This window comes from Choristoneura fumiferana, chromosome 15 (genome assembly GCF_025370935.1).
Source record: "Choristoneura fumiferana chromosome 15, NRCan_CFum_1, whole genome shotgun sequence".
Classification (NCBI taxonomy): domain Eukaryota; kingdom Metazoa; phylum Arthropoda; class Insecta; order Lepidoptera; family Tortricidae; genus Choristoneura; species Choristoneura fumiferana.
Genome location: NC_133486.1, coordinates 13799062 through 13821859, shown reverse-complemented (window position 1 = coordinate 13821859; position 22798 = coordinate 13799062). Strand labels below are relative to the sequence as shown.

Genomic DNA, 22798 nt, shown 5'->3' with positions numbered 1-22798 from the left:
AAAGCTTGGTCGCCCGGGTACTGTAAATTTACTTAAAGCAAACAACTATATCACAAATATGAGCATATAAAGGTCGCTCCAGACTTCATTTAAAGCACTTGTTCCACCGCCGACGATAAACAAGAAGCGAATAAACCTAGAAACCATAGATACTAATTGGCTAGCAGCAAGAAGGGAGTGTGTAGTTCGGTAATCCGAGACCATAATACTTACTACCTAACTCTCGGCTAATAGTTTTTAGTCGAATGTCCTGTGATCGTATTGTCTAACTACGCTGACTGTCCAATTGCGCTTGCGATCGCATTCGCCATCTCTTTCTACTCTCATCCACTATTGGGAACAGAAAGAAGTGGTGAAAACAGTTGTGATTCCAAGTGCGCTATAAAAGATAGGTCTACTGAGGGCTCGTGAACGCAATCAAATGACAGCTTTCGCGTACAAAAACTATCATTTTGTTTGTGATCGCGAGTGACAGAAACGTTAGATAATCCTCTGGTATACTACATCAGTATGGGGTCTATTATTAATGAGCAAGGTAAATTTAGTTTCATCTCCCTTGCTACGGCTTGGATCTAATTTCAGCAATGGTAGTTAATAAAACATGCCTTGACAGTAAATAAATAAAAATCAAGGTAGTTTTGAAGGACGGTTAAAAAAAAAATTGTGGGTAGTTTTGTTTTGTTTCATAAGACATATGTGGGTACTTGGGGAGTTACAGTGACAAATTAAAACGGTGGTTGTGGTTCGTTAGTCTAACAACTGGTAGCATGGTGTACGGTGAAGATGAGCTCTGGTTGAGTTCGAAACGCGTCAGTGTAGTGTGGTGGTGGTGATAGATGGGTTTGTGTGATTTGTGTGTGTTCTTACAATATGGAGGTGGAGGAACTGCATGAACACGCATATTTTGCATAAGCTTAGCTATCGTAAGGTCGCGGGTGAGCAAGGAAATTCTTTTAGTTCATTGATATGGACCTCCGCAAAGTAACGCCTGATTCAATAAATTATTCAAAACCACTTGCCTTGATGTTGTCTTTTGTAATACCTAATATTGTTGTGAAAACGTATTTTCATTCTATTTTTGCCTCTAAACTTCTAATTTTCCTTTTTATCTTGTGATACGAGTACTCTCAGTTAATCTTTAATAGGACATTTTTAGTATTGTCATGTCATAAAGCAGTCTCAGACACTTTCATCATCTATTTCTCCTTTCATAACTCGACGTTCTCAAGATATTGTGAATCGGGAAGCAGTCAACAGGTAAGGGCACCCTAGGGAGTTGATTCCATTTTTCTCCGATACACTTTCGATACGAAAAGAACTGGTATTCGCCCGGAAAAATATCGCAAATATTTGTCGCAAATAGGCGTGAAAATAAATGACATCCGAAATGATAGAGGAGTATACACCGCTTTATGTTTTTATTAAATAACGTACATAAATTATGTTGCAAATATAATTTTGATTTATAAACTATAAACATGGTTTTGTGGCAAGAATTTATATGTAAGTACTTACGTATGTAAATTCATTATTGTACAAAGGCAAAGAAACAAAATACAATAAAAAAAGGAATAAGCAAAAAAAAAACTATATCGGGTGAACCATTTAGCTGGTAGCAGTATAGGTAGCTTTGAAACAATTAGACAGAGAAATCTATTCTAGGAAACGTGTTATTGTTTTTTGGGACAAGAAAAACTGCATTCAAGGATTTTACACTCAAAATAAAAAAGGGGCCATGTAACAGGCAGCAGGGGGGTATGTGTATTGCGATATAAAATATGCCGTAATTCTTGTCACCAAAATTTTTGACTTAGTTCCATAGGACAGATCTTTTTATTTCAGAGTTACTGATCCATGTAAATGGACAACACTATATTATTTATATAAATGGTTTGAATTTTCAATTTTATCACTTACAAATTTGTTTATATTCCGATGTCGGAATAAAAATGTATTTATTTTATAAAAAAAGATAATTATTACATTATTTGAAAAACAAAATTAGGTTATGAAATAAACGATATTTTCAATACATAAGTAAATAGTAATACACTTGAGCAACGGTTTTTCTGCACAGCAAAATATCTCATTACAATATTTCAAACAAATAAATTGTGAAATAATAATAAAGTCGTGCTTAAATTATTTTATAAACTACTTAGTCATATTTTATTACAATACGTAATTTTAAATGAAATAAATAACTAATATGCCCCTAGCGTTTAGTTCAATCAACAGCATTTATTCATTTATTTATGAAAACATGTTGCTAATATGCACATGCTATGCACTTGCATATGGTCATATTTGTCCAAAAAATGTAATAATGTTCTATTTGCCAAGCCAGTTGCAACCAGCCTCATTTTTTTTAAATAAAAGCTTAGGTTCATTTCACAAGGGGAAACGTGGAACAACTACGTTGAGTTTACCCATGACGTTTCCTCAATAGAATGTCCCGCGTAGCATCGCGGTGTGAACTGACACTAAAAATACTAAAGATTAAGTGCCTGTTTCACCACACTCTGTTAAGTTATTTTAATGTGACAGATATATCTGCGATGCTGTCTATATTTGTTTCATTCGCAATAAAAAAAATAGAAACTGCCTCGAGAATATATGAGATACAAATACAGAATCAGAAGATAATAACGAGTAGTCCATTTTATTTTAAATTGATTTATTGAAACTTAGCTAGGTTTATAATGTGCTAGTTAAATTTTAATTTTAGACGTGACATTGCACCAAGGGCCTATTTGACTACTCTCTGATAAAGTTCCTGATGATTGATGTGATGTGACAGATTATGAGCTTATATCTGTTTTGTTTTTATTTATTATCAGACAGCAGTGTCATAGTGTATCAGAGGCGCAACTGGCTTTTAGGACCTATTTCACAATTCATTGATCATTTTCATGTGATAGACATAAATGTGATGTCATTTTTGCTTATTGGATCAAAACAAACAGAGACGACATTACAGATAGTCTTTTTATTTCGTGAATGTTTGAAGTTGAAACACCTATAATTTCCCATTTTACAAGACGAGTTTCTCCTTGTCTATCTTGACAGGATACACGAAAGAGACATCTGCGGCTGGCTCGGGCTCTCGTGTCTCTATCTCTCTCTCCAGGTGAATAGCGTAGATGTAATAGACAAGGATGAAGTAGGCAGCCAGACCTGGAATAAAGCGTCATTCATTTTAAATGTAAAAATAATTGAATCAGGCGCTACATTGCGGAAAATCCTTACAACGTACGGATTACGTCGTTATTTTTTTCGAACGGCTATGGAACCCTATCCCAGGCGTATCCGACACGCTCTTGGCCGTTTTTTATGTTAGGACATAATGTTATGTCAATTAAGAGAGACCTGAGGTATTGAGTCTCAGATGGCGGGGTCAATGGGCCCCCTTTAATAGGAGCAAATAATTAAAACACGATTTCAATTGTTGCCACATGTCACTGAACTAATGTCGTTCAGTTTGACAAGTACGATCTGTGTTTAATTATTTGCTCCTATTAAAGGGCCCGCCCACCTGGTAGAACCATGGCTTTATGAAATGGGGTCCCGTTTCAATCAAATAGCTCAAATTCAAATCATTTATTCAGTAAATAGGCCGCAATGGGCACTTTTACACGTAACTTTTTAAGGGGATCCCATGCCCCAATGACCTTCGATCTGAATTCCTTAGTTTTCTAATGATTTTTGTAGCTTATTATATTAACAACAACGGCTTTAAGAAATATAGTATCCCATATTTACTTCAAAGTTCATTGTTTGAGATATTTGGTATCAAATTTTAACAATTTTAGGCCAAAAAACTGGTTTTCTGGCCATAACTTTTGTGTTAATTAGTTTCAAATCAAAACCCTCGACTAGTTTTCGAGACGTCACAGACGAACTCAAGTATTTAGATTTCGTATATGTTAGATCTTTCACGTCAAAAGAGATACAAATTAAGTGTTTTTTCAGACAATGTTTAAAAAAATTATACAACATTAAGTATTCATTTTTTTCAAAATCCGGTAGACAAAAATGGAGATTAAAAGTTGGAGGACCGATAGCCGTTTGTCTTATAATTCTATCTGTAGTGCAAAAGTAGGAGATACGATTCAAAACTTGTCAAAAATCGATGAAAACCTCGGGTAGCCCCTTAAACTACCAGCGCTTTCAGAAAGACCATCATTGCCAAGAAGAATGCGCCGCAAGAAACATGGCAGAAAGTCATTTTTTTTTCAAAATCAAATACGAACAAATAAAATACTTAAAAACTACAGTTCAAAATTAAAGAAAAAAATTACAAAAAAAAGAATAATCAGTAAACAACAATTATGATTCGTAGCTGGACATTCCGCGTCATCAGCATTGTGTGAAGGTTACTTCAATATGCGACTCTATGTGGCCGTATTAAGGTGCAGGTTTAAGGTTACGTAGTTAATTGGTATGGTGTAAAGTTATAGTTAACCTTGAGTTGAATAATGCAAAATGATAGCGACAGGCTAGAGACAGAATTATAAATGTACATGGTGTTAAAAAATCCTGTACGCTAATTTAACCTACATCAAGACTACGATTACTAATACGATTATAATTATTTTAGTAGTATGTACTCGTATAAGTAAAAAAATATTTTAAATTGATAAAAATAATTTAAGTATTGTATGAAAGTTGAGTCACAGGAAGATTTATATCTCCATGCAATTTTTTATTTTATTTTTTGAGTTCTGTTTTTCCACTTGTATCGTTAGTAATCAGTAGCCTTGTTGTAGGTTAAAATAACTATAAAAATAAAAATAGCTAAGTCTCTAAAATGTTACTGTCTTAACTTTTGTGAAATCACTGGGCCATTAAAATTCAACTTATTCGAATGCATCCTTTTTAAAAACTTAATTTGGTAGTAGTATAGAAATTCAAAGATTAATTTTGAAGTCAATAGATACTTTTGGCTTATTTGCTTGCTACGATGGAACGGGTATGTATTATAAGACCGACAAATCATAATACCTACAGTTGAAATGTCGACGCACGCATAACACATCGAAATTCAGAATACCGAATGTACAAAATACCGACAACCGATACACCGAAGGTCGAAAAATCTATTTTTAAATGACCGAAAGTACAAAATCCCGAAAATGGGGTATGTATTATAATACCGAAAAATCATATTACCTACAGTCGAAATATCGACACTTAACAAATCGAAATTCAGAATACCGAAAGTACAAAATACCGAAAGTAAAAAAAAGTTTGATATGTGCGAGCGAGCGAAGCGAGCGAGCAAGACGGTTCGAGGCAAAAGCGACTTGGATAGGTTAGGTTCAGAAGGCTAAGGCGGGAGCGAAGCGGAGCGTAGCTCCCGCCTTAGCCTTCGATATTAGGTTTTTTTTTATAGCAGCCCGGATAATATTGCTTCACAAATGATCTTTGCTGTTGAATCTTATCCAACCTACTTTCTTAGTGGCAGTTAAGTATCTTGCCTGCTATAAAAAAAAACCTAACATCGAAGGCTAAGGCGGGAACTACGCTCCGCTCCGCTCCGCTTCGTTCCCGCCTTAGCCTTCTGAACCTAACCTATCCGAGTCGCTTCTGCTGCGAACCGTCTTGCTCGCTCGCTTCGCTCGCTCGCACAAATCTTTTCCTGCTATATTTGTTTCGTCTTTGGTATAACGGCAGTTTCGGTATTTTCATTTTCGATATATTGATTGTCGATTATTTACTTGTAGTGATTATGACTGTTCGGCATTATGAGTTTTCGACCTTTCGAGTGTAGGTATTTTGATCTTCGGGATTGTAGTCTTCGGGTTTAAGGCTGCCGGTCAAATGTACTTTCGGGATTTCAAACTTTCGGTCATATATCCATTCGACGTTTTAATATTCGGCCTTCCGTCCATAGGTCTTGTGAAATTCGGTCTTTCGTTTATCGGTCTTATAATACATACCCGATGGAACCATAACAATATGAACTTTAAATAAACTAAGGAAGCGTTATATTAGCAAGATTTATGATAAAATGTTGCCAGTAAAAACTTGCTATGTGTTTTTTTTGTGGATAGTTTGAGACCCTATGAACATTAGTTTTTATCCCGGAAAATTACCTACATAATTCCCGCAAATGAAGTCACGGAAAACAGTTATTCATAGATAAACATAGCAAATAAAGAAAAATAATTTATGAAACTTTTTCCCAGTCGACTAGCCTACACGTACTCTAAAATTGAGAAAAAGAAATACGAATCAAAACAATATGGCATTATATCAACAATGTGGGAGTTTATAACCACGTCCATTAAACGTGCTTAGCTAGCCGGGAGTGAGAAATTGAAAAAGATACAAACATAGAAACCACGTTTCATTTTATTGTGATACTAATACTGTGAAAAGCGAGTGGACTTTGAAGTTTTTAAGGTACAATGTAACGGGATCAACTACATCTAGTTATTCAATGTAACTTACGTACTACCTATTTGTTTTTGTGGTACTAGAGCACACCGAAACTATCGGTACTCAGATACTTTGGGGCTGTTTCACCACCTATTGATTAATTTGTCTCCGTCTATTCGAACAAAACTAACAAAGACGGCATCACATTTAATTTTATCCGTCAAATAAATTTAATCAATGGATGGTGAAACAGGGTTAGAGTGAGTTAGATTAAAAGCTTTTTAAGTGTGCACTGACTACTAACTGACCACTTACAATTGTAATGACTTTTTCAGAATTAAAATTATTATTTTTTTAATGCGGTTTTAAATTGACAAGTTGATAAGAAAAATGGAGGTCACGCGTGACAATTTCCGTGTCATTATTTATCACAATTCTCATAATTTTCTCTGAGGGTTGTCTCAAGATGAATATCTCAGGAAGTTTATTTAATCGTATGGCATACATTTAAAATAGGCTTATAATACATAATACATGGAGTGCAGTGCGTGCAACGCTCGGAAACGGACGTGTCTCACTGCACCGAAAGATTGCGAAATCGCGTAGCGCGGCCTAGCCGCTGCCCGTTGACGACGCTATGAGTTCGCAACAACTCATTGCGAATGAACTGTTGGCGTTCATTCAAAACGCCATCGACACCATGGATGAAGTCAGCATCGTGCAGATTTGCAAGTCCAACTTCAAGGAGGATGAGATTTGCAGTGGCAAGGCGCTGCTCTTCCAGACGCTCGGCAAGGCCGACCAGATGCCGTCTCGCAGAAGGGATGGAGGAATAAAGAGTCTCCAGGACATCATCACGATGTTCAAGGCGACCGATCCGGACGAAGTGCCCTCTTTTGTGGCAAAGGAGCTGCGGAAGCTGCCCCCTGTCACATTCGACCACGTCGACGTCACCACTTTGCTAAAGGACATCGTGACCCTTAAGGCAAATCTGGCCGAACTTTCAAGAAAATTCGATGTATCGCAGGATACTATCACCGAGTTGCGTAAAGAAATCACCAGTTTACGCAATAGTGCCCCGGTAACTCGGTCACCTGTTGATGCGTCGAATTCTAATGTAAACAATCGACTGGAAGCAGATGCCGATTCAGCGGCATCAAGTTTCGAGTCGAAACGACCGCCGGTGCAACGTGAGAGGCCTGAGCCTCGTGTTCCGCTCGCCACCCCGCCGCCCGCGCGCCCCCCGCGCGGGCCGCAGCACTCCGCCAACAAGCAGCCAGCTGGGCGCGGGTATGCTGACGCGGCCGGCCGAGCCGCCGCGCCGCGCCAGCCTCCTGCGCCGCCTAAGGCTACTGAACCGAGGGCTACTTCGACGCCGAACAGGCCCTTGAGCACTAAAGTGGACGAGGAGGGGTTCATATTGGTGCAGAAGAAAAGCAAGGCTCGCAAGAAACCTTGTAAGAGTCTGTGTGGCTCTGCTGAACCGGATCCAGGCTCCGGGCTGAGGGCGGCCACACCGAATACGGCACTGTATGTGTCGCGTCTGCATCACACCGTCGCAGTCGCAGATGTGGTGGAATACGTCCGCCGGAAGAGTGGATACACGCTGAGGGTGTTCCAGCTGCAGTCGCGCCACTACGTGCACTTCAGCTCGTTTGTGGTGCGCGTGCCGCGGCTGCTGATGGGGACCATCGCGAGTGCTGCCTTCTGGCCGAAAGACGTCGTGTTCCGGCGGTACCGGGGCACCATGCCGCAGATGAATGCGACGTCGGGGACGGTGACTCAACGGGGTCACGCCGTTTTGTCACCAAATTAGTTTTAAATTAGTTTTAAATATAAATATGTATGTTAGTCTGTAAGGTATTTATTGTATGGGCCAAGTTGCCTGAAATAAATGAATTTATTATTTATTATTATTATTATTAATACATAGGTACATACACACAAAGTTACAAAATACAAAAACAATACAACATAAACCGATAAAACTTAAGTAGCCCCCATTTTTGTCAAGTAAATGTTACGAAATTTCTCCCTAGCACTTGACGTATTAAATTGAACCCAACATTTTCAATAAAAAAAACAACTTTAAGTGTACAATAACTCCCGGATACAGAATTCGTTCGTTTGGTCGGAAAATCGTTCCGGGCCAACCGTGAAAAATGTCAAAGGTGAGACTTGTGACGAGTTCTGGCAAACAGAAAAAGCAAAGGGTGTTGTACTATGCTTCGGGGCGTTGATCCAACTCTCCATGAAAATATTTTTTGCCGGACAACTCTACACAAGCAAGTACTTACTTTGAACTGATTCGTGGAATTGGTTTGGTCGACTTTTTATAAGCTTTTTTAACATGTTACTTTGTATGTTGCGTTTCTTATTTAGTCACTTAAACAGCGACACTAGCGACATCTATATTTTAGTTTGTTTTATATTTATGTTTTGTTTTTGTTATGTTTGTGTTTACTAGAATGCTCATTATAGTGAAAGCTCAAGTTTATCAGCACCCATTTGTAATATTAGTAGGATTATAATATGGCTTACCAAGGTCCAAGCTGTGGATGATGATGGACTGGGTACTGGCGCTGGCAGTCATGACGAGGTAGACGAAGCCAGCCAGGGACAGGAGCAGACGGACTGTCGCGAAGCCAATGTACACGCGAATGGGACCGGGACTTTTCTACAAAAAAAAATGTTTTAAATTCATCCATGCTACTGCAATGCCGTACTTACAGAATAAACGTTTCGATTTTTTTTGAGGCCTATCTATGCAACATACAATTTTATTGATTGTACGGGAGGAGCTAGCGCTGGAATAATTTTGGGTGCGTCTCAATATCTCAAATATCTTTGGATTTCGTAACATACCTTATGCAATCCCACGAGGCAAGCCACGTTAACCATAAGCCACGCTATATTAGCGCAGAGCACCACCATTAGAAGTATGCCAACTTGGTTCAGGAAGGGTCTTTCAATGGTCTCGATGTCCGGCATCTGGTCGGAAACCTCTCGTGGACGGTCAGAGTCGAAGTGGTCGAACCCATGGGTGGTGATGCCGATGTAAGTTGTCAAGGTCAAGAGGGCGAGGGTGTGATAGGTGTTGAAGACCTGAAATGCGTGAAGGCTATTGTATTTCGTATTGGTTTAGAAGATTTTTTTTTATTTCCGGCCCTTTAAGAGATTGATAGGCTCATTTTAAAGATCCCAAAGTTGTAGGTACCGCTCCGGGAATGTGGTCCCAGGAAGCTGGTTCCATAGTTTAATCGACTTCGACTTTAGTCTTGCTTTTGTTGAATAGGTTACTGACAGTAGAAGAACATAAAGATGCCTTGGGAAGCGTAGCGAGATTAGGATAGTAGGTATAAGCGGTACATGACACGAGTAAATTAATCGAAAATATTTCGTCAACTTCATCCGAGTAGTTCCTACGCTTGCTGTGTAGTTGTGGGAAATCCCAATCTGCACAAATGTGCAAGGTTTCCTCACGATGTCACGCCGAAGGAAACTTCAACGTAAACCTCGTGGTCATTTTCAAATGTGGTTTTGCAAATGAATTACGAAAAACTCAAAGATGCGAGCTTATACATGGTTTGGATAGGTATTTAACTAAATGTAAACAAAACAACGTCAATTGGTGTCTTAAATATTGAAACTCCCCCATTAAACTATCTTAACATTTACATTTCTGTATTGAATTACACTAGTCTAGTTTGTATTACATTGATAGATAAGTAAAATGTCTAAAAACCTTGAATATACCAAACCTGGCAGCTGAAGTTTGTTTACATTTAGTAAAATACCTATCCAAACTAAGTATAGGTTTGAACCCACGACCCTCTACTTGAGAGACCATAGTCCACCAAGTCATAGCCATAGTCACTAGTCCACCAAGGTTTTATTGCACGGTTGCAGTCGGGTAAAAAGCGATAAGGACGGTCATACTGAACAACTTTTCCCATGGGACCTATACAAAAATCGGGGTAAAAAAATCAGCTATTTCATAGAAAACCAGCACCACACCAGCCTCAATGAATGAAACCCGGGTATTTTTTTCGCTTTTTGTTATTCCTGATCACCGATTGAAAATCACCCTCATTACAAGAATAGCAGATTAATTCTTACCAAATTCAGATATCCGAGTATAAAACACCCCTGCCGCAGTGGAATCCAGCAGCAGCATTTTGTGAACAGCGTGTCGGTCCGCGACTGAGACGTCGTAGAAATACTGGAAAAATACATTGTAATTAGGCGTAGTTTTATAAATTCATTTTTGTTTCACACAGCCTTTTGCCACTTTACGTCGATGTTTTATGCATTGTCGCTATTACCTATTCGTACTAATTGGTAATTCTCATTACAAAATTGAAAATACAAACTGAAATATAGATGCACAGAAAAAACAGAAAAATAAGACCATCACTGGGAATCGAACCCAGGTCCTCGGTAATCCGTACCGCGTGCTATACCGCTACACCACTGATGGTCAACGGTACTGACACGAATTTCCCCTATGCACCTCATATCTCAGCTTGTTTGTTTCTTACTTAGTCACTTAAGCAGTGACGCTAGCGACATCTATACCGTAGCCCTCATCGAGAAACTTATTCGGCACTCCATTGGAACTAACCGCTCACCCGGACAAGAGATATCGTTACGAAGCAATCAAATTAAGATTGTTTTTTTGGAATATTTTTGTACTTTTTATTTCAATTCAAATTTTTTACTTTTACGGTCATCCCGTAAAACCTAAGTTTGTATTTTCAATTTCATCTACTCTTAGGTTGACTGGTAGAGTTTGTCAATTGCGTTTTGTTTCTTTTCTTTTGTACAATAAAGAGTATACCACCAGCCATTGATTAATTTTCATTGACGGATAAATGTGATGCCGTCTCCGTCTATTCGAGCAAACGCACAAGAGGGCATCACATTTATCCGTCAAATAAAAAATAAAATAAATAAATATCATGGGAAACTTGAGACCAATTGACCTAGTCCCGAACTAAGCAAAGCTTGTACTATGGACAGTAGGCAACGGATAAACATACTTATATAGATAAATATATACTTAAATACATATTAAACATCCAAGACCCGAGAACAAACATTTGTATTATTCAAACAAATATCTGCCCCGATCGGGATTCGAACCCGTGACCTTAAGCTTCGTAGTCTCTAACCACTTGGCCATCCGGTCGTCAAAAAATAATTTTTAAATTTAAATTTAATCAATGGTTGGTGAAACAGGGGGTTACAATCATTATCATCATGATCTTGGCCTATTACGTTCCACTGCAGGTCCACTGTTCACTGTCCGACCCTCAGACATAGTGTTTGGGCCGTAGTCCCCACGAAGTTCTCAATTCGCACTGAACCTGGGTGGGCACTTCAACCCAATCTCAATCTGAGAAGACGCAGTGGGACCGAGATGATAGAAGATAATAATTATGAAGCCACAATCAATTAGTCGCAAAAACTGAGTTATGTACGTAACATAACTCAGTTTTTGCGACGTTACCTACCTCTTATGTTGTTTATATCGTTATTGCTTGCTCGTGTATTTTTTCCTTGTCTCAAGAACATAAGATACGGTCATTAAAGTGAACACGACAGTATCGTGTTCTTGGGTAAGGCTGCCTGTCGACTGGAGCGGAGCGAGGCAGCGGTGTGAGCGAGATAAAAAACCACCAATAGAATACGGTATTTGACTATTTTGTATATGTTTTATAAATTAAAACTACACAATGCCTGTTATCGAATAGAAAAACAATTTTTAAGCTACCTTCACAAATAACAAAGTTCTAAAGGTTTGAAATTGAAGATTAGACAGACTGTGTGGCATGTGACGTCACACGCCAGTACCGCCATACTTGCTGCATAGAGAAAAGCGTTTGAGAAAGAGACAGGTATATAGATTTTTCAAAAAATCACTATAAATCTAATTTTCAACCGATTTAAATTTTCTCTTCGCTAAACACTATCTGTATATCTACATTTTCATAATAATCTATATATATAAAAGGCAAAAGTGATTGACTGATGTATCAACGCACAGCCCAAACCGCTGGTTCTAGGGATTTCAAATTTAGCACGGAGGTTCCTTTTAAGGTCTAGGGGTGCACTAAGAAAGGATTTTTCAAAATTCACCCTCTAAGGGGGTGAAATGGGGGTCCAAAGTTAGTATGGGGAAACAAGATTAGTTAGACTATTTTATTCGAAACTTCACAGGAGTATTCTTAACAACAAATAAGCAATTACGTGTTTCAGGTTTTTTGAGAATTCAACCCCTAAAAGGGGGTAATGTGGTGACAAAGTCAATCAAAAACCAATCGTTGATATATCAACGCACAGCCGAAACCACTGGACCTAGAGACTTACAATTTTGCACATAGATACCTTATACAATGTAAGCATCCAATAAGAAAGGATTTTTGGAAATTCTTACGGAAACGGGAAAAAACGGGATTTATATATTCGATTCCGAGTGACCCTATCTCAGTTAACTATAATAACTAGACACTTCAAATTTGATTCACAAGTAGGTATTACATTAATCAAAAAATCGATTTCAGGATTTTTGGAAATTCCTACGGGATAAGGAAAAAACGGAATTTATATATTCAGTTTCATGGAATCCTATGAACTATAATTAGTACTAGACTTCAAATTTGGCATAGAAGTAGGTGATTATAATAAAAAAAACAGTTAAGTATTTTGGGAAATTCCCACGGGATAAGGAATAAACGGGATTTATATTCAGTTTAACGGAATCCATTTTTCGTTTTACTGGTCCTAGAAAACTGATATTTGGCATTTAGGTTCCTTGAGAAGTGTAGGGGAACACTACAAAAGAATTTCCCGAAATTCTGACGGGAAGGGGAAAATATGGGATTTTTCGTTTTACTGGTCGTAGAAGGCTGCAATTTGGCATGTAGGTTGCTTAAAGAGTGAAGAGAATCATTAAGAAATATTTTCCCGAAATTCCCACGGGAAAGGGGAAAAAACGGGATTTTTCGTTTTACTGGTCCTAGAAAGACGAAATTCGGCATGTAGGTTGTTTGGGGAGTGTAGAGGAGCGTTAAGAGAGGGCTTTCCAAAATTCCCACGGGAACGGGAAAATATCTGAATAACTGAAATTTGGCATTTAGGTTCCTTGGGGAGTGTAGGATAGCACTACAAAAGGATTTCCCGAAATTCTGACGTCAACGGGAAAACACGGGAAAGGGAAAAAACGGGACTTTTCTTTTACTGGTAGAAAGCTGAAATTCGGCATGTAGGTTGCTTGGGAAATGTAGAGGAGCATTGAGAGAGGACTTTCCAAAATTCACACGAAAACGGGGAAAAACGGGATTTTTCGTTTTACTGGTCGTAGAAAGCTGAAACTTGGCAAGTGGGTTCCTTGGGGAGTGTAGGGGAGCATTGAGAGAGCATTTCCCGAAATTCTTATGGGAACGGGAAAAAACAGGATTTTGCGTTTTACTGGTTGTAGAAAGCGTAAATTTCAAAATTCAAAAGTTTATACTGCACGTACGCTGCAAAAAGCCCTTTAACCGACTTCAAAAAAGGAGGAGGTTATGCGTTCCGCTATATATATTTATTTATGTATGTTCACTGATTTCTTACTCAATTGTGGACCGATTTTTAAAATGATTTTTTTATTCGAAGGAATATCTACTCCCGAGGTTGTCCCATTGTCACCAAATCAGAATCTGATGACGGGATCTCAGGGAAATCAAGGGCAACCCTCAAATTTTGTAGGCACGCATTACGTTTTTTATAATATTTTCTCGAGTTATTTAAGTATTTCCGTCTGGTAGACATCTTCTCATGTTGATGAGCTGATGATGGAAGGTAAAACTCCTTAACGGTCAGGAGTAGAGGATATTTTTTTAAATATTATATTTACGTGTAGACTGATAGTTGTTTTCTTTCATGTTATCTAGGTGAGCTGATGATGGAAGGTTAATCTCCTTAACGGTTAGGAGTTAGAGGAAGTTTCTTTAAATATCATATGCATGTATAGGTACACTTTTAGTTGTATTCTTTCTGTTTATTCAGGTGAGCTGATGATAGAAGGTATAACTCCTTAACGGTTAGGAGGACACATTAAGTACCTACACCAAACCAATCAACTCATTACGTAACAAAATGTATCCATACCTATACAACAGTATACTGTGACAGGCTGACTGACTGACAGACGACGCGTAGTTAAAATACAGATTTTACAGACCTGAATTTGGCACACATGTAGATAAAGTATCATAGAAGTGCACTAAGTAAAGATTTTTCGAAATTCCCATGGGATAAGGAAATATTTAACTTTGTCTGCTTCTTTGTTTGTTTGGTTTGGGGGAATCTCTGGAAAAACTGAGCTGATTTAAAAAAATCTATTAGTGAAAGCTTTTTAAAAATCGATACCTGAAATAATGGAAACCTGTTTCAATTCAATCGCGGACAGTGTGGTTTTCTATTGAATTTACTTATTCCTATCCCGCGGGAACAATCTATGCCGCGTAAGGTACGAAGTCGCGGGCAAATGAAACACGTGGGTTTCCTAAAATTACAACCCTGACCTAAAGATGTGAAATAGGGGTTCAAAGTTTGTACGAATTATGATTATCTAGGTTGATTTTTAAATTCAAAAATTTGCAAATAGAATTCTACGAAACATCAATTAAAACACGAAAATAAAGATCGTAGAAAGTAAATCTGTGTTACCCCACATTTAACGCGAGCGAAGCCGCGGGCAAAAGCTAGTATTAAGATATGGCAAAATCAGGAGTTGTCAAATACCGTATTGCATAAAATCTCCGCTCCTCTGCAAAATTCATACAAAAACGGGAAGCGTAGCGAGGATGACGCGGAGAAGCGGAACGGAGAAAGAGGCGCGAGCAGGGAAGCATGGTAGCGCTGCAAATGGAAACAGTCCGCAACTCCGCACCTCATTACTTTCTCACTCCGCTATCTAGCTCCGCACCTATACTTCGTTTTTTTAGCATTAGAAAGAAGATAAGCGATTATCACGTGTATTTTTATTGAAAAACACTTTTGAAAAATAAATAACAGCAAATGGTAACGATTAGCAAGGACATTGTGATCATTTACATGCTTTTGGTTTAATAAGTAATAGTTACTGTTTTTTTTAAACGTTTTTTAACGTTTTAACGTTTTTGACTCGCCAAGATTTCTTACCCTTTTTCTAATGCCAAAAAAAACGAAGTATTGGATACAGTGGCAAAGCTAGGTGGACAAGTGCCCCGGTGCATAGAGAAAGAATCGGGCCCTCACCACCTCTTTTCACGTAGCATGAAGTTATATTGGCCTTCAAAAACATTTCAAAACATAAAAAATGGCTCGAGCTTGCTCACAAGATTTTTTTATGCTCCTCTTTTTTCAAAGCTTAGGTTAATGGGCCCCCTGAGTTCCGGGGCCCTGGTGCACTGTACCACCTGGCCATACAATAGCTACGCCACTGATTGGATAGATACTGTACGCAACTTCGCTCCGCATTACCCTCTCAGCACTAGCCAGTGGACACGCAGCCTTACTCACGGACTCTCGTGTTGAATTTAAATGACACCTTCCTTAAATATCTTTGAAGTGTTAATATCGAAGGTGTTAATTATATTCAGCAGTGTGTTAATTTCACGAGTTTTCATGATTTTCTTTAAAAAATGTATATAAAGTTATTTCAAAATGTTACAAATAAAAATAGCTCAGATTATTACTCGCAGTACAATCGAACCGTGCATTTAAAGCGGTCAGAGACATCCTGTATGATGGGTCTATATCGGATGGCATACAATTATTAGTCCTATCGTTGTGTCGCATAACATCTTTTGTCCTAATAACGTATGGCATACACTTTGTTCCGCATATTTTTGATTGTCCGAAATTGTTGCTCCTATTATCGTTTGTCCTAAATATTATTTGTCCCATCGTTTGATGTGGCTAAGATTCAACTGTCGAATGATTGATGCGCATAATTGTAATTGTTATATTATAGTAGGGATCGGTTAGGGATGACAAAAAAATAACCTCAAAATAGCGAAGCTCCCGCCTTAGCCTTCTAACCTAACCTATCCGAGTCGGGGTGCCCCGGAAGGTCTTGCTCGCTCGCTTCGCTCGTTCGCTTCAACGTATGGGTTTTAGGAGGTTTTATGTTAGGAATATTATGCTTTTTTATTTTTTATACTATTCGATGTTTTTCTTTATTTATTATTTCTTCCTAACGAGTTTTTTCTATGTATCGAATGTGCGATACGACAGGCACCCCTGTATGATGCTGCCTTTGACCTATTAACCATAGTAAAGTAGTTAATGATTGTAACTATTAAGGGACGAATTCACTCAGTCGTTCACCTAATGCGTTCACATAACGCGATCGCCGAACTTGTCAAATTACTTAGGCGTCTTATACTACCGTATTCTTTACACTTTTGCGGTCGCCACACGCAGCATGCGGTGAACGACTCAGTGTAATCGTCCCTTTAGTCTTTTCTGGCAATATTCGCCTAAGTATGTGCTTGTACTTGTTAAGGGGCTACAGAGTTTTTTGCGGTAATCAATGTGGATCAATGTGGAAGGGAAGTGAAGGAGGATAGGGGCGCGAAACTCGGCGGCTCAAGATATTTTGGTCAGAACGCACGCGTTTTTGGTATTTTCTTTGTATTACTAAAACAAAATGGTTAGGGTATTTTCGATACAAAACATCTTATTTTCTTGTCATTCAAAAACTCATGATCTGATGCGCAATATTTACGCCGTACTAAGTGTAGGTGTTTTGTTTTTTAGACTCTTTTGGAATTTTTTCTATTCAACAAACTACCTACAAGTGATCGCATTTCTACAGTGTAGGTATGATATTCTTCAAATAAATATCTTACATGCGAGTTAAAAACTAAAGCTTTACTAGTAATTATACAGTAAAGGTTTAAATGAATGCAATAAATGCGCTAAAAACTCGGCGTGCCATTCATTAAACAAAACCAGTATTGCAACCTTTAAGGAAAAGTATTCAGTGCATGAAGGCTTTAACGAGCAGTGTCTAAACAGTCTTGGCTATTGGTTAATCATTATTTAATTGGCACTATCATAGCATTATTTTCTCTGGGTTGACTCCTGGGTTGGGACTTGAAATTGAATTTGAAATCAACACCAGGAAAGCCATTAGAAGAAAATTGACACAATTTGCTAGGGACTTTATGTGTATGCTGCCAAGCTCAAGAATTTATTATATGAATTGCAGAATAGTTTGAAAAAAGGGATTATTTAGTTTTGCATAAGAGTTTGCATATTTCAATAATTGCGTGATGAAAGCCGATAACTCGATATAATTGCCTGGTTTAAGAAAAGAACAATAGGTAATTGAGACATGTTTTTAAATTCAAAGTTTCTGTATAATATTCGTTTAACTTATCGGCTTTGATCGAATATTGACACTTTAAGACAAATAATAAACTTTAATACATTTTTGTTATTCCTAAGTCATCGGAGTTTTATGAAATGTTAATGAAATTCACGATAAAATTTTTGGGAATCCAATTCAACCACCGGATCTAAGATTTATACAAACTATGGATAATATTATTATATCTGAAATAAATGATATTATTATTATTATACGTGCGAAGCCGCGGATAAACTCTAGCAACAGATATTTCTTTACAACAATATTATTTATTAAACGTAATAAAAACATTAACCATGAAAAATGTCTAATAACCAATTAAATAATTAACTCTCAAATTTATGAATTTATTTTTATAGTTAGTAATTTGATTGCCGTAATACTTATAAATTTACTAAAACCTACAGTGTAATTATTATACCTAATCTTCTGTTGTTTTATTAATTACAACAGACTGTAGCTATCTTGTATTGCATTACCTACGGATGTTATAAAGATTGTTTATAAAATATTGCATTGTCTTCGGTAGTTATCAAACAATGAGTCAACACAATGTTATGTTGTAAAAGAATGTCTAGTTACATGAGTGCTTGAACGAGTTTGAATTTGACGAATTTACAAACATCAGTTTTACAACAATATGCGTTTCACACACAAGCTTTTACTCGTGGCTTTGTTTAAGTGAATCATTAAGTCTGGTAGCATTGATAAATAAAGCGTTGTGGTCTTCATTTATGTTGTACGACGAATATCCCTACATTATTTAATTTAAAGTAAAATTTTTGCTAATCAACTCTGCCCTACTCAAAAAGGTGCTATTTTGTTAAAAAAAATAACTAAAAAAAACATACAGCAAACTTAAAATGCTATTTGTATAAGACAGAAATAATATTAAGGAATCTACAATTACTGTCTTCTGTGTCACATTTTATAAATAAATGAGTTTTCCCTTCTAATGTCACGATTACGTTTTTATTTTATTTTAATGTTTTGATTATCCTTTTTTACATAAAACAAATTTAACAGCGCATGATAATTAGATAAACACGTGGAGAGATTATTTAGACAAAGCTTTTTCGTTTTGGAATTGTATTATAAAACCTATAAGTGAAAGAAATAAAGAAAGAAATTGGAAGTGTATGTTTTTAAACAGTCGATCTCTCCAATTGGTTGACAACTCCATGAGTCGTGACATCACTGTGTTAAATTAACAACAATTATTAATAGACGAGACGGTCACTCTTTTATCGAGATTGACCTCTTTCATTTAGCTTCAAGTAATTAAGTAAATAAACAATAGCTGCAATGACCGTGACCATCTTTCAAACATTTGTAAGTGGCACTAGTGACAGGCCGTTTGGTTATAAAATAAAATGGATAACCTTATTTTGCTCTTCCGCGAAGTGGCCGTGGTCAAGCCTTGCGAGCAAAATATGTATCACGCTGAGGCACAATTTATACTATTCGATGTTTTTTTTTATTTCATTTGTTATTTCCTCATTAACCACTTGTCGGTCCGGAGTGCGCGACCAATATGCCTAACAATCGTCCGAGTTTTTTATTTATTGACGCACCGGCCGCGCGTCCACAATTTTCTAACTACAAGTTTTAAATAAAGAAAAGAATTAAGTAGATTAATGTTTATAAAATAATAGCTGTGCACAAAATCAAGATTAAACTTTATGACGTAAATTATCCACGGACGGGTTGAAGCATCTTGGTTTTGGATGCCATACTATCGTCGGACTGTCAAGTTTTATATCGAATATTGTATATCGAATATGTGTAAATAAATGTCTCTCTCTCGTTCTCTCTCTTTCTCTCTCTCTCTCTCACCAAATATTTTTAATCGTGCAGTTACTTTTCCCGTCCCTCTGCTTGCAAAATAAAAATAAACAATGAAACGCAAATAAACCCTCAACCAAAGCCACCACTCATCCCAATCCTTGAAAAAAAAAGAACAAGGGCTATGAAAATCTCTTACACACAAAGTGATAATTTTGAACAATTTGTAGATACTTATCTAAATTAACAATACCAGTTACAATTTTCCTTAAGGAAATGTTATGATTTTCCTTGAAATCCTTCGCTTTAAGAACCACGTAAATCTTATTAATTAAAACAGATTTCAGTACATAATTATCAAGTTTTAATGTTTATTTGGGTACAAACGGTACAATATGGCTGATTACATATGAAAACTTAGCTAATACACCAACCAGTAAAGTTACCACAGGTTAATATTACATATTACTAACCTTAGGAATAAAGTAATAAGTAACTAATAAGTAAAGTAATAATTTAAAAATGTGACATTACTTTAAAAGACTATGGATACCTATATAGGCAGAAAACTAACATGTAACAAGTAACAATTTGATCCCATTTACCGCAAATTTCACGCACGTCACCAAATACTTTATAACATTCAAGCCGACCTTAGTACCGTAGCATCCAAAGTATCCAAAAGTATAGGACACCACAGGAAAATTGACTTTATTACTCACCGTATAAGGTCCAATGATCTAGTTAGCTAGTCATCTTTAATCAATGTGAACGGTGTTCCATTTTCAGTCTCTTGGTGCTAAATGCACATAATATTGTCATTACCTTTTTAATTAAGTAAATAAAAACTCTTTTATAATGTTATTATACTGGCCAATTCAAAGGAAATCCGTTAATCCGAAATACTGACAATGTAAATAAAAATGTGAAAAAAGGCGTCAGGCTTCAAATGAAAAAGACTGAACGATCACTGACAAGTTGGTACTCTTTTCGGTGATTGTCAAAAACAAAAAGTCGAATCTTATGACGTGTTAATTTATTTCGCACTCAACTCGAGATTAAACCTTAAACCTTTTAAATAAAGCTCAGTTTTCTAGTGTGTCCCATACTTTTGGATATTATGGCTGCTACGCTACCAGTGGTGAGGTGCGTCGTGCGTGCTCCGATTTATTTTTACACGATGGATTTTCTGAGCAATTTGATTGGGTCAATGTTAATGACTATTTGGGTGTTTCCAAGTATTTGGTAATCTTGACTGCTACGTTCTTAACGCTGACTGTACGAGTATGTTACTCTTTGATAATTAAGTACTAAACAATTGTTTGTTAAAGAAAATACCGCTAACTTCTTTAAATAATGGGCATTGCATGTTTTAGCATCATCCCATTCTCTTTAATGCTATCTTTGCTTCTAATAATTCTTTTCAAGTTCACTGGCGCATTTTCCCAATGAGATTATATTCACACCGATTTTCAATTCAGTGAGAGTATTTGTAAAAGAGTGTTGATTCGTTAAAAATCTAATTTTCCCTTTTATCGCGTTATCCTTTTCGCATTCGTTTGTCTTTTTTGCAAGCTTTTATTTGAGTTTCAATAACGATTTTATAAGTAAAGAAAAGATAGTCATATACTAACTATACCTACTAGCAAAACAATCAAAAAACACTGAAGCAGCACACACACATTTATGTCCTTTTTGACCTAACATTGACTAGCAACGTATGATTGATTCTATTTTAATAGTTAATGACAGATTTTGTACGTAAGTCAATATTAACCCAATCTTAGTGATCAGATTGACTAAGCAATCGGTTACGTATTTTATATGTGGTTTGGATGAAAATGCAAATACTGTAGGTACTTTGACAAAAATGGTATCCAGGATCTGATGATGAAGCGTAAGCAGGTTTACCAACTTCAGCTTGTTTTTAATTGTTCAGCTTTGGCCTAATTACCAAAATTATATTCTAGCATGTCATTACAACAACATACTGAATCCTAATACCTATTACCATTTGCTTAATTTGAAATATTTTTATCACAGGCATAGCTAATTATAATCAATGTGCCGCACTCAAACTTAATTGCAATGTATTTTTAACTACACGAATTTTCTTGCCGATTAACGATTACGTATTTATTAACGTCAGAGTGCAACATTTTTTCCTGTAGATACTTATTGATTGCTTCATAAAATATTGTATTAATTATCCACTAAGACCGTATGACATTATGTGGAATATAAGCAAAATATTTTATTGCAAATTCATGCCATTATTGTCTGACTAGCTGTTACCCGCGACTCTGTCCGCTTAGAATTCGGTAGCGCTATCCCGCGGGAACTACGCAATTTTCCGGAATAAAAACTATCCTATGTCTTTCCCTGGAACTCAAACTATCTGTATACCGAATTTCATCTAAATCAGTTCAGCGGTTTAGATTATGGAGTAACAAACAAACAGACTTACAAACTTTCGCATTTATAATATTAGTGAGATATAAAACGATAATTATAAGAAAATCGTTCATGAAAAACCGGCAAGGATAAATAGGCACAAGTTAACAAGAATATGTACGAGTACACAATATAGGTATATTCATGCTTCTCAGTCACAGTGCAAAAACCAATCGGCCAGCTAACAGAAACACATCCATCATCACATTACATATCTTACTACATCTAATACGAGTATAACGAACAAAAGATCTACCTAAAACCAGTCACTTACGTGTCATATGGAGCTGTCATTGCCACAATAACCGTTTAAATTTAAGATTAAAAATAATTTAAAATTCGAATTCGTAATTGGGACGCGTAGCGTGCATGCGGCGCGGTAGTCAACTGCGGAGTTGCGCGAGCGCCACAGTGCGTTAAACTGCATGACGTAAGACATGCTGGCCAGTATGAATTAAGTCTAAACCATCATAGTTTTTATTTTTAATTTTATTGCCTTGTGTTAAGATTCAAATTTAATTGGAATCGGTTATGTGTTGTTCTATTTTTGTTTTGTGGTGCGAGTGTGTTAATGTGATTGTTGTAGCAAGTTTTGGCGCATTTTTGTTGACGTCTCGCTTATTAAATTAGCGTCGTTTGAACAAATGTTAGAATTGGGCCAAATTAATAAGTTCGCAATCAACTTATTAATTCTTTCAATCAATCAATTCAATCTGCTAACTCATTATAATAGTATTAATTTAATATTATATTAAGACTAGGTTTCAC

The 22798-nt window shown here is 36.8% G+C and overlaps 1 protein-coding gene across 1 annotated transcript; it reads right to left on the bottom strand.

Moving 5' to 3' along the window:
- Positions 1 to 1401: 1401 nt before the first annotated feature.
- LOC141435440 (uncharacterized) lies at positions 1402 to 22421 on the bottom strand. The gene is made up of 5 exons (XM_074098117.1): positions 22305 to 22421; positions 10504 to 10606; positions 9250 to 9489; positions 8926 to 9061; positions 1402 to 3177 (listed from the first exon to the last, which is right to left on the bottom strand). The coding sequence occupies exons 1-5, from the start codon at positions 22322 to 22324 to the stop codon at positions 3035 to 3037; spliced, it is 642 nt and encodes a 213-aa protein (XP_073954218.1). The 5' UTR covers positions 22325 to 22421; the 3' UTR covers positions 1402 to 3034.
- Positions 22422 to 22798: the final 377 nt, after the last annotated feature.